Source organism: Lagenorhynchus albirostris, chromosome X (genome assembly GCF_949774975.1).
Source record: "Lagenorhynchus albirostris chromosome X, mLagAlb1.1, whole genome shotgun sequence".
In the NCBI taxonomy this organism is placed as follows: domain Eukaryota; kingdom Metazoa; phylum Chordata; class Mammalia; order Artiodactyla; family Delphinidae; genus Lagenorhynchus; species Lagenorhynchus albirostris.
In genome coordinates, this window is record NC_083116.1 from 32,568,921 (window position 1) to 32,582,899 (window position 13,979).

At 33.8% G+C, this 13,979-nt stretch overlaps 1 protein-coding gene across 1 annotated transcript in view; it reads right to left on the reverse strand.

The window, feature by feature from the left end:
• Nucleotides 1–13,979, reverse strand: part of HTR2C (5-hydroxytryptamine receptor 2C) — a 113,564-nt gene that overhangs the window by 32,975 nt on the left and 66,610 nt on the right. The window contains exon 3 of the mRNA XM_060137997.1: nt 5,340–5,540. Within this exon, the coding sequence (XP_059993980.1) occupies nt 5,340–5,540 (201 nt within the window). The remainder of the gene's footprint in view (nt 1–5,339; nt 5,541–13,979) is intronic.

The window sequence follows — 13,979 nt, forward strand, 5'->3', positions numbered from 1 at the left end:
ATTGTAATATTTTGAACAGAATGCTTTGACATATAACCTCAGTGGGAAACATTCTAAAGGCAAAAAAAAAAAAAAAACCCAAAAACCAAAAAAAACCAATTGCAATACAATTTTAAACATAGCATTTTATTTATTTAGTGGTATGAGGATAGCAATTCTGAAATGAATTTTCATATTGTAGGATTTAGAAAATATAAATATTAAATAAATATCTTGATGCTTTTGAGGATCAGGTTACTCATTGTGAGAAAGGTGAGGAATAACAAGGAATTGGGAAGGTAGCAGAAGAATCCTGTGTTACTGGATTGGAATTAAAGGCATAGATATAGCAATGAGTGTACCTAGATACCATATCTGTTTGTAAAACCTCTGACCACTAAAAAAACCCAAGGGTTCCTTGTATGAAATAACTGATTTCAGCACTGGGACATGGAAAATAAAGGGTAAATCTGGCAAAATCAACGACAGAAAGTAAGAAAGTGCTTAATGTGCTGATGGGACATAACAAAAGGAGCTATTGGACAAATCTGGGACAATTTGAGCGTCAAAATAATTAAGGACAGTAATGAATTAAGTTATATTGATTACAAAAGAATTCAAGAGTATTTACTAATATGAATAAATGAATAACAAAGTGGGAGGGAAAACCTTCCTTACAGTACAATGCCAACTAATAAAGGAAGAAAGAATAATAAAGTGAGAAAAAAATCATTAGTTTACAATCACATAATAATAAATGGTTCAGAGAAGAGTCATCAGTGGATTCTAAATCCATTGGGTCATAGTTTATTGGAAAATAATTTCTTAATTTCCAAATATATGTAGATTTTTCTAGTTACCTTTTGGTAAACATTTCTATTTCATTTGAATTTGAATTACTTTATGATTCCAACACTTGAAATTTATTGAGAATTAATTTATGGCCAAATATATGGTCAATTATGATAAATATTTCTTATGCAAATGATAGGAATATGTATTTTCACTTGTCCATTAGTTCAGCTTTTTTCATTGTCCTCATACAATCACTGAAAAGGGTGTGTTAAAATTTTACACCATTATTGTAGACTTGCCTATTTGTCCTTACAATTCTGTCCATGTTTAATTTAGTAATGTTGAGGCCATAATATTATATACATACATTCATTATTCTGTGTCTTCCAAATGAATTAACTCCTTCATAATCATGAAGTAACCTTCTTTCTTTAAAATAATTGATTTTGCTGAAAAATCTATTCTGATAGATTACTACTATAGCTATACAATCTTTCTGTTGGTTAGTGTTTGTGTGGAGTACCTTTTTAATCCCTTACTTTCCTTATGATATATATGTGTCTTATAAACACATAGTTGGATTATTTTTTCAAATCTTATCTGACAGTCTTAGAATATTTAGTCCCATTTACAATTAATATAATTATGGATATATTTGGTTTTAATTTTGCCATCTTAGTATGTGTTTCTATTTTCTATTTTCTATTTTCCCACCTGATCTGTGTTACTATTTTTTATCTCTTATTGCCTCCTTTTGGATTTGTTATATTATTCTCTAATATTCTTCTAAAAATTTGGAAGGTAAACGTTTCCTTTCTATTAGTGATTACCGTTGAATAGACAGTTATACTTTATTCATCAAAGCTTAATACTAAATATCATTTTTATTTTTCTCCTGGACAATGATAAAAGTTTACTTTCAACCCTCTGTTCTTATATGCTATTGTTTTGTGCATTTTAGTTCCATTAATATACTGAATGCCATAAGACATTATCATTATTGTTTTATACAGTCAATGTTTATTTATATTTAACTACACATTTACCATTTTCATTGCACTTAATTGCTTCCTGCATCTCCAACCTTCCTTTTGTGGCCATTTTCCTTTGTTTGAAGAACACCCTTTAGTATTTTGTTAAGCAGGAGACTGCTTTTGTCACGTTCTCTTAGTTTTTGCTTGATAATGTCTTTATTTCACTTTGATTCTTGAGGTATAATTTTGCTGAATATATGATTCTAATTTAGCATTCACTTAAAAAAATTTTTTTTTCACCACTCCCTGTGCCATGTGGGATCCTAGTTCCCAGACCAGGGATCGAACATGCGCCCTCTGCAGTGCAAGTGTGAGTCTTAACCACTGGACTGCCCAGGAAGTCCCAGCATTCACTTTTCATCAGCACACTGACACTATCATTTTAATATCTTCTAGTTTTCACTGTTGCTGTTGAGAAGGCATTCATCCATCTTATCGTTGCTCTACTGAACTAACTTGATCTTTTTTTTTTAAGGTTGATATATGTTTTCTCTTCTTCTGCAATGTCACAATGATGGGTCTAAATGTTGATTGTTTTTTATTCATTCTGCTTGAGACTTGTTGAGCTCTTTAAATGAGAGAATTGGTGTTTTTCATCAATTTGAAAAGCCATTATTTCTTCAAATATTGCTTTTCTGCCATTCTTTTCTCACCTTATGGAATTCTTCTCACTTTGTACTGTATGTCCATTATCTTCTTATTTTCTCTTTTATATCCTTCTGATTTTCCTTGCTTCATTCATCACAGTTTCTTCTGACTGACCTCCAGTAATGCTCTCTTTAGCCATGTCTAATCTGTCTTTGAGTTCTAAGGTTTTCATATGTTTGAGCTCCAGGTTTTCTCGTTGTTTCTTATATCTTAAATGTCACCCTTTACAGCTTGCAGTTTCTTGCTGAAATATGTAAGTTCAGCTTGTAATTTCCATGTTCACACTACAAATAGTTGTTTAAAGTCTATGTCAGGTAATTCAACTATCTTGAGTGCCTGTGGGTTCATTTGTATTATCTTTTATTGTGTTATATCTAGTTCATTTGTCTTGTTTCTTCATGTGTCTGTTTATCATTGTATTTCAGTTACAGGAATTGAAAATTATTGAAAGAAGTCATTTGAAGCCTAGGATGATAAGGATTTTTTTGTTTATACCAAGAAAATTGGAAAGGTGAAGACTATGAAATCACCTTAATCCAATTTCCAGGCTCAAGATTATTTTGCTTAGATGAGTGGCTTGAACCAGGCCTGAACTCCATGCCAAGGGTGGTTTAACCCTTGTTCATCCTTACTTCTAGTGTACAGTCCTTTGGGATCCCAAACTAAGCCCAAGTTCGTTGACCCTTGCCAGGCTTGTGAGACTTGAATGAGCTTCTCAACCTGTCATCACATCTTCAGGTTTGCAAATGCCTCATTAGCAGACGTGACCCAAAAGTCATAATCATTTTTCCTGGATTTCTGTCTTTTTATGGATGTCTCACTATATATTTTTTTTAACATCTTTATTGGAGTATAATCGCTTTACAATGGTGTGTTAGTTTCTGCTTTATAACAAAGTGAATCAACTATACATATGCATATATCCCCATATCTTCTCCCTCTTGTGTCTTCCTCCCACCCTCCCTATCCCACCCCTCTAGGTGGTCACAAAGCACAGAGCTGATCTCCCTGTGCTATGTGGCTGTTTCCCACTAGCTATCTGTTTTACATTTGGTAGTGTATATATGTCCATGCCACTCTCTCACTTTGTCCCAACTTACCCTTCCCCCTCCCCGTGTCCTCAAGTCCATTCTCTACGTCTGCGTCTTTATTCCTGCCCTGCCCCTAAGTTCTTCAGAACCATTTTTTTTTTAGATTCCATATATATGTGTTAGCATACGGTATTTGTTTTTCTCTTGCTGACTTACTTCACTCTATATGACAGACTCTAGGTCCATCCACCTCACTACAAATAATTCATTTTCATTTCTTTTCATGGCTGAGTAGTATTCCATTATATATATGTGCCACATCTTCTTTATCCATTCATCTGTCGATGGACACTTAGGTTGTTTCCATGTCCTGGCTATTGTAAATAGAGCTGCAATGAACATTGTTGTACATGACTCTTTTTGAATTACGGTTTTCTTAGGGTGTATGCCCAGTAGTGGGATTGCTGGGTCGTATGGTAGTTTTATTTTTATTTCTTTAAGGAACCTCCATACTGTTCTCCATAGTGGCTCTATCAATTTACATTCCCACCAACAGTGCAAGAGGGTTCCCTTTTCTGCACACCCTCTCCAGCATTTATTGTTTGTAGATTTTCTTATTAGCTTCTCAATGCTTATAGTATTTTCCCCATATTTTTGTTGTATTTAGCACAAGAGTCAGTCCAAATTACCCAGTCTGCAATTGTTAGAAGGTGATGCTTTTAATATTCTGATTTAATTTAGCTGTGTATTTCCTTTGTAAGCACTGTAAGAACTGGCATCTTTCTAGAGAAGGTCTTGATGATGGAGAGGGTAAAATGTATAAGTCCTTGAATATGTAGGTCAAATTGTGTATATAGATTCACTTTTTTTCTTGGAGAAATTTCATTGTTTTTTATCTGAAGGGGTGTGTGTGTGTGTGTGTGTGTGTGTGTGTGTGTGTGTGTGCATTCACCTATAATAGAACAATCTTAAAACTTAAATTTATTTTATCAATGAACCCAGAGTCAAGATCTTTAGATGATATCAGTAAAGATATCTTGATATTGTAAAATTTATCAGAATCTTTTACAGAAACATAACTTTGAAGAGGAATTATTTAATGAGACACTAAATGTACGTTCCAACTGGAGGAGAAAAAAAAGGAAAATATGGATTGTAAAATCCCTTATATTCCAATTGGTTAAATTTTGTGACTTGAATATTAGTATTGTTGAGCATGAATATTTTAAATAAAAGCAGTAAGATGATCATTTCTCTCCCTTTAACCTCCCCGAAATCTTTAAAGAAACCAATAGATGTTTTTGTTTCTGTATAACCAGAATTCAAGGAGATATTTAAAAGTGAAGGGGAAATAGTATATTTTAGGTTGATTAACAGCATAAATTTTGACATGTTTACTTTGTGAAGATTCATCTTGCACTATAAAGTTTTCCACTGAAGATATAGAATTAGAATAAAAATATTAATATTCTGGGATAGATTGATCTCTTCTAAGATTTAAAAGCTGCATTTTAAAAATTTAGATTTTACCATGTATCTTTGTCATCTTCAAATCGTTTTAATTATCTCAAAGGTTATGTGTCTGTGTTGCAGAATTCATTGGCATTTTTGATACATAAAATAATTTAGCAGGATAAATGGAAACTTTACATTTGCATATTTATATACTTTACATTTCTTACATTATTGTTAACCTAAATATCAGATAAATAGGTTAAGAATAATTATTAAATAGAAGAATCCCGATTAAACGCAAATGTTACCAGTCGACGTCTGTACGTTGTTCACAGTACATAATCCGAAAGTATTGAGCATAGCCGCTGCAATTCTACTGGCCAAGAAAGTTAATTACCTAAAGAAATTGCCCAAACAATAGCAATCTTCATGATGGCCTTAGTCCGTGAATTGAAACGGCTATGCTCAATAGGATTACGTATTGCTACATACCGATCCAGCGAAATAGCGCAGAGGTGCATGATGGACGCTGTAGAAAATAAAACATCTAAAGAAATCCAGACGGGGCACAAATATCTAGGTAATGGCCAGACATAATCTGAAAGAGAACAGAGAGAAGACAAGAACATGTTATGTAAATTATACCAACTGTAGTTTTAAATTTAGTCTACGTATTTTTTCTTCTCATTATCTAAGTTTATAAAAGAAAGTAAAATTTGGTAAACATTGTTTTCCATAGTAATGATATGACGATGATGATGATAATGCATTCAGTGTTACATACATTATTTTGTATTGAGATAAAATTTACATATTATAAAAGTAATCACTTTAAAGTGTACAATCTAGAGGCATTTAGTCCATTCACAACATTATGCAACCATCACCTTTTTCTGGTTCCAAAACATTTCATCATTGCAAAAGGAAACCACTACCCATTAGGCAGTCACTCTCCATTTTCGCCACCGCCCCCAGCCCCTGACAATTTCTTATCTGCCTTTTGTCTCTTGAATTTAGCTAATCTGGTTATTTTATGTAAGTGGAATCATACAATAGGCGACCTTTTGTGTCTGGTTTCTTTCTTTTTGAGGTTCATCCATTTTGTAGCTTCTATCAGTACTTCATTCTTTTCTATGGCTGATGCTCTTCTCAGTTGAAATTTTTTTGCATGCTCTCATAAATGAACTTTTCTTAATTTCCTTTATGGATTGCTCATTGCTCTTGTTTAGAGCTATACCTAATTTTCATGTATTAATCTTGAAACCTTCAACTCTGCTGAATTCATTTATTAGATCTATATTTTTGTGTGTGGGTTCTTTAGGGTATTCCATATGTAAGATCACATCATCTGCAAAGAGAGGGAATTTTATTTTTTCTTTTCCAATTTTCCTCTGCCTTTATTTTTCTTTCACTTGATTTCTCTAGATAGAATTTCCAGTACAATGTTGAATATAAGTAGTGAAAGCAGATATCTTGTCTTTCTCCTTATCTTAAAGAATAATCTTTCATTTCATTATTGAATAGGATATGTTAGCTGTGGGTTTTTCATACATGCCTTTTATCATGTTGAGGAAGTTTCCTTTTATTCCTAGTATGTTCTGTGTTTTTAATGATGAAAGAGAGATTTTGTTAAATGCTTTTTCTACATAATTTGAGATGATCACGTGGTTTTCTTACCTTCATTCTATTAATGTGATGCATTATATTAATTGATTTTTTATGTGCTGAACCACCTTTCATTCTTGGGATAAGTCACACTTGGTCACGGTGTATAATATGCTGCCGAATTTAGTTTGCTAGCATTTTGTTGAGGATTTTTGCATCTATATTCATAAGTGATATTGGTCTATAATTGTCTTTTCCTGTGATGTCATTATCTGGCTTTGGTATCTGGATAATGCTGGTCTCATAGAATGAGTTACAAATGTTCCCTAATCTTTTATTTTGTAGGAGTTTGAAAAGTATTGGTATTAGTTCTTCTTTAAATAATGGATAAAATTTGACCAGTGAAGCCATCTGGTCCAGGACTTGTCTTGTTGGAAGGTTTTTTGATTACTGATGCAATGTCTTTACTTGTTATAAAGTCTAATCAGAGTCTTTATTTCTTCTTGAGTCACTTTCAAAAAAAATTAATTTATTTAATTTATTTATTTTGGCTGTGTTGGGTCTTCATTGCTGCGCACAGGCTTTCTCTAGTTGCAGCGAGTGGGGGCTACTCTTTGTTGTGGAGCATGGGCTCTAGGCACACGAACTTCAGTAGTTGTGGCACGCAGACTCAGTAATTGTGGCTCGTGGACTCTAGAGCACAGGCTCAGTAATTGTGGCGCATGGATTTAGCTGCTCCGCAGCATGTGGGATCTTCCCAGATCAGGGCTCGAACCCGAGTCCCCTGTATTGGCAGGTGGATTCTTAACCACTGTGCCACCAGGGAAGTCCCTTGAGTCACTTTTAGTAGCTTGCATGCTTTTAGGAATTTGTCATTTGTCCATTTTATTTAGGTTATGTGGTTTGTTGGAGTACAATTATTCATTTATTCTTTTATAATCCTTTTAATTTCTGTAAGGTCAGTAATAATGCCCTTCCCCGCTTTCATTTATAATTTTAGAAATTTGTGTCTTCTCTCTCTTTTTTTCTTAGTATTTCTAGCTAAAGGTTTATCAACTTTGTTGACTTTACTGTGCCTTAGATCTCAATTTCTCCATTTTTTGAAGGATAGTTTAGAGTTTTGCCATATGCAGAATTCTTGGTTGACAGAATTGTTGTTGTTGCTGTTGAACACTTTATTTATTTGTTTTTGTTTATTTATTTATTTTTGTTTATTTATTTATTTTTGGCTGCGCTGGGTCTTCTTTGCTGCATGCGGGCTTTCTCTAGTTGTGGTGTGCGGGCTTCTCATTGTGGTGGCTTCTCTTGTTGCAGAGCATGGGCTCTAGGCACGCAGGCTCAGTAGTTGTGGCTCTTGGGCTCTAGAGCACAGGCTCAGTAGTTGGGGTGCACGGGCTTAGTTGCTCTGTGGCATGTGGGATATTCCCGGGCCAGTGCTCGAACCCATGTCCCCTGCATTGGCAGGCAGATTCTTAACCACTGTGCCACCAGGAAAGCCCCTGTTGAGCACTTTAAATATGTCATCCCACTGCCTTCTGACCTCCATGGTTTCTAAAGAAAATTCATTATTAATTTTTTAAAGATCCTTTGTAATTTTGACCATAATGTCTTGGTGTGGATCTCTTGGAGTAATATATGCTTAGCATTCATTGAGCTTAGTAAACTTTATAGTATCTTGTTTCTCTCAGGTGCTGTTCATTTTTCTTCATTTTTTTCTTTCTTCTCCTCAAACTGGATAATCTAAATTGACCTATCTCCAAGTTCCTTAATTCTTCTTCTTTCTGCTCAATTCTGCAGTTGAATTGGTCTAGTAAATTTTTAATTGAATTTTTGTACATTTCATCCCCCAAATTTCTATTTGATTTCTTTTTATAATTTATATCCCTTTATTGCTATTCTTGATTTGTTGAGACAAATTCTGGTTTCCTTTAGTTCTTTGTCCATGGTTTCCTTTGGCTATCTGAGCATTTTTGAGAGAGTTGATTTAAAGTCTTTGTCTAGTAAGTCTAATGCCTAGGCTTCCTCAGGATCATTTTCTATTAATTTTTTTTTCCTGTGAATGGGCCATACTTTCTAGTTTATTTGCATTCCTCTTACCTTTGATGAAACTTGAATATTTTGAATTTTATAATTTGGCAACTCAGGGAATTTGATTTTGCCCCAGACATGTATGGTTCAGAGGTTAGCTAGAGATTTAAGCCAAGTTTATGGTTCCCCAGAGAAGAATCTATGGTTCCCTCTATCTCTACCCTTTCCTATATGCTCCCTCAACTTTCAGCTTTGAGATTTCCTCAAACTCTGTCCTCAGTTTCTTTGGGCTACAATAACTGCAGATTTTTTGGAGGTTTAGGCACTTGACCTGACATAGACTGCATCTTCCTCTTCGACTGTAAGTCATGAAATTTGGAAACTCAACCAGTGCTGTTCTCTTCTTCCAAGTCTTGAGACCCTCCAGAATCTTTCTGTTTTAGGTTTTTCTCCAGTACCTTTAGATAGTTGTTTTTGTATTATGTTTAGAGTTAATAGAGTTAATAGTTTTTATCTGCAGAGGTGTAACTAACAACCATTGGAATTCAAGGAGCACAACAAAGAAATCAAAGACATTATTTAAAATTCTTCTAAACAAAAATGTTTATGAATGTCCATTTCTGTTCATCGTTATCTTGTAATCTCCTCAGATTGTATCCATCTAGAAGTTGATTGTGTTGAGGGTTTGGGTATTCTCGAACTGTTTGACATTCAAAAATTATTTTTCAAATTGTGTTTCAAATACACAAGTATTACCTCACTGCCATTATGTGGAAAATTTTGTTGCCATAACCACTGGAATATAAGATGCATTGGGTCAATATTGTTATCTGTTTTATTTTTCTACTGTTTTATTCATAATGCTTAGGTCAATGCATGGCACAAAGTAGGCACTAAATAAATATTTGTTAAATGTATAAAAGAATACATCCCTCTCAACAGATCATAACCTCACTCTAAACCCAACTTCACCATATGCCAATATATAGCCTCATGAGGATACATGTCCACTCTGCAAAGTCAATACACTATCTGGTCATTTCTCAGCAGTTGCATATTTAATAATGGCAAAAATGGCAATAGCTATTGTACAGTACCTGTCATATACCAAGCACAGTGTTAGTTAGGTACTTCATTTTTAGTTATATTCCATACAACACAAAAAATTCTGTAGTGTCAGTTCTGTTATCCCACAGTGTGAGGAAAATGTGTCTCAAAGTTTCAGACTTGTTCAAGTCTACAGTGTGAGTAAAGAATTTTGCTCCAAATCTGACACTTTTTCCTGAACACTAAGGTACCTCCTATCACCATACACTATTTCTTATTGAATAATAAATTCAATTGCTTTTATAATAGAGGACAATATTCCTTGTACAGGGTTTTCAAGAAGTCTACTTCGAAACATACAATATGTACAATTATGGCTGATCACAATTATCCCCTAAGATTCTTATTAAATATATTCCTTCCTGGATTTCACTACAGACCTGTTAATTCAAAATATTTAGAATTTAGTTTTCATATTTGTCTTGTTAAGAAGACAAATGGATTTTTCTAGTTGTCTCAATGGAATTAAAGTGTATTTTCTTTAGATAAATTTATGTGATCAGGCACATTCCAGACAAGAAATATGTGAAAAGTTTTGTGGAAGTTGCATAGCAAAAAGGCCATATAGCATAATTTCCATGGGGGAGGTCAATTAGTTGAATGAGATTAAATCTTGTTTTCAGAGGTAAAAATTGTGCAGTGTTTCATAAGACATTTTCCTACATTCAGTCATTCATTTATTCATTCACAGATTACGTCAGCCTTAGTAACTCCAAAAATCACAGGCATCCCCACCAATATTGACAATAATGGCAAAGACTGAATAATAGACACTGTAAAATTTCAGTTCATTTGTGCAAATGAAAAAATACAAGGGCTTTATTTCTATGAAATAATGGAGACAAGTTTTGCCTTGCACAAAGTAGGCACTCAAAAAATATTTGTTAAGTGTATAAAGGAATAACCCCACCCTGAAAATTATAATCCCATCACAGAAAAAATAATTTTCCAATATTCTGATAATATAATTGAGGAATGTGGAAATGTTGGACTGTAAAGCCATCCCAAAGCTAGAATGGAAATAAAGAAGTTATAATTGATGTCTTTAAGTTAACATATATGAAAAGATGAATAACCACAAAAAAGCTTTAAAAATTCTCTAATTCATTTCATAAAATAATACAGTGTCAATATCAAAACTTACAAAATACTGAAAGAATAATACTAGAGACAAATAGCATTCATTGATATAGATTCAAAATTACAAACAAAATACTCACAAATAGAATCCAGCAAAGAGTAAAATGAAAAATATATTACATTAAAACAAAACTTATTCCAGGAATGCAATGGTAATTTAATATTATAAAAATCTACCAATATAATCCCTTATATTATCATCTGTAAAGAACTTTTATGATCTTTTAATAGATTTTAAGAATAACTTGATAAAATACAGGAGCCATTCCTAACTAAAACTTTAATTATATAGAGATAAAGGGAATCCCCTTAAATTTGATAACTTACAAAAACCAACAGCAATTATTGTAATCAGTAATGCATTAACTACATTTTAATTACATTAAATTTTAAAATTGGACAGTACAGTCTTTACAAAGCCTTTGAAGCAGCTCCCATAACCATATTCAGTGAAGAAACGGTGGATGTTGTTGAAATTAACAGAAAGAGGACTTCTCGAATAAGACATAGAACTTATGAAAAGAGCCAAATGAGGAGTTTAGAGCTGCAGAAAATATCTGAAGGAAAAAACTCACCAGGTGGGCTCAATAGAAGAATGGATATGGTAGATGAAGAGTCATTAAAACCAAATGCAGATCAATAGAAATTATCCAAACTGAACAAGAATGAGAAAAAATTAAAAATAAATGAACATAGTAGGGACCTATGGGACATATGTATGCATCTAACATTTGTGCCATTGGAATCTGAGGAGAGGAGAGACTGATACAGAAACAAACTATTTGAAGAAATAACTAAAATATTCCATATTTGATGAAAAATAAATTTACAGATTTAAGAAGTTCTGCAGAACCCAAATGGTTAAACTCAAATAAGATCATGCCTAGACACATAATAATCTGGTGAAAACAAAAGATAAAGAAAAAACTGTTTAAGCAGCTGAGAAAAATAACTCTTTCATCAGAGGCCAGAAGGCAGTATAATCACAATTCAGAATTTTATATCCAGTGAAAATACCTTCAGAGAATGAATGTGAAAGAAAGAGATTTTCATAGGAGGGGAAACTAAGAGATTGGTTGCTAGGAGACTTACTTTAAAAATTTTTAAGGAAGTTCTTCAGAAAGAAAGAAAACTTGTAAAAAAAATATACAAAGAGCACATACAGCTCAATATCAATAAAACAAACAACCCAATCAAAAAATGGGCACAAGACCTAAATAGACATTTCTCCAGGGAGACATACAGATGGCCAAGAAACTCATGAAAAGATGCTCAACATCACTAATTATTAGAGAAATGCAAATCAAAACTACACACAGGTCAGAATGGCCATCATCAAAATGTCTACACATAATAAATGCTGGAGAGGATGTGGAGAAAAGGGAACCCTCCCACACTGCTGGTGGGAATGTAAATTGGTACAACCACTATGGAGAACAATATGGAGGTTCCTCAAAAAACTAAAAATGGAACTACCATATGTTCCAGCAATCCCAATCTGGGGCATATACCTGGAGAAAACGATAAATCAAAAAGATACGTGCACCCCTGAAAGCAGACAGCAGAAGCAAGAAGAACTACAGTCCTGCAGCCTGTGGAATGAAAACCACATTCACAGAAAGATAGACAAAATGAAAAGGCCGAAGACTATGTACCAGATGAAAGAACAAGATAAAACCCCAGAAAAACAACTAAATGAAATGGAGATAGGCAACCTTCCAAAAAAAGAATTCAGAATAATGATAGTGAAGATGATCCAGGACCTTGGAAAAAAGAATGGAGGCAAAGATCGAGAAATGCAAGAAATGTTTAACAAAGACCTAGAAGAATTAAAGAACAAACACCTAGAAGAATTAAAGAACAAACAACTAGAAGAATTAAAGAACAAACAAACAGAGGTGAACAATACAATAACTGAAATGAAAAATACACTAGAAGGAATCAACAGCAGAATAAATGAGGCAGAAGAATGGTTAAGTGACCTGGAAAACAGAATGCTGGTATTCACTTCCACAGAACAGAATAAAGAAAAAAGAAAAGAAATGAAGATAGCTTAAGAGACCTCTGGGACAATAAACCTACCAACATTCACATCATAGGGGTCCCAGAAGGAGAAGAGAGAGAGAAAGGACCTGAGAAAATATTTGAAGAGTTTACAGTTGAAAATTTCCCTAACATGGGAAAGGAAATAACCACCCAAGTCGAGGAAGCACAGAGAGTCCCAGGCAGGATAAACCCAAAGAGAAATATGCCAAGACACAAAGTAATCAAATTGACAAAAATAAAGACAAAGAAAAATTATTAAAAACAACAAGGGAAAAACGACAAATAACATATAAGGGAACTCCCATAAGGTTAATGCTGATTTCTCAGCAGAAGTGCTGCAAGCCAGAAGGGAGTGGCACGATATATGTAAAATTATGAAAGGGAAGAAACTACAACCAAGATTACTCTACCCAGCAAGGATCTCACTCAGATTCAACAGAGAAATCAAAAGCTTTACAGACAAGCAAAAGCTAAGAGAACTCAGCACCACCAAACCAGCTGTCCAACAAATGCTAAAGGAACTTCTCTAAGTGGGAAACACAAGAGAAGAAAAGGACTTACAAAAACAAACACAAAATAATTAAGAAAATGGTAATAGGAATATACATATTAATAATTACCTTAAATGTGAATGGATTAAATGCTCCAATCAAAAGACACAGGTTTGCTGAATGGATACAAAAACAAGGCCCTTATATATGCTGTCTACAAGAGGCCCACTTCAGACCTACGGACACACACAGACTGAAAGTGAGGGGATGGAAAAAGATATTCCATGAAAATGGAAATCAAAAGAAAGCTGGAGTAGCAATACTCATATCAAACAAAACAGATTTTAAAATAAGGAATGTTACAAGAGACAAGGAAGGACACTACATAATGATCAAGGGATCAATCCAAGAAGAAGATATAGCAATTATAAATATATATGCACCCAGCATAGGAGCACCACAGTACATAAGGCAAATGCTAACAGCTATAAAAGAAGAAATCGACAGTAACACAATAATAGTGGGCAACTTTAACACCTCAATTACACCAATGGACAGATAATCCAGACAGAAAATTAATAAGGAAACACAAGCTTTATGACACAATAGACCAGATAGAT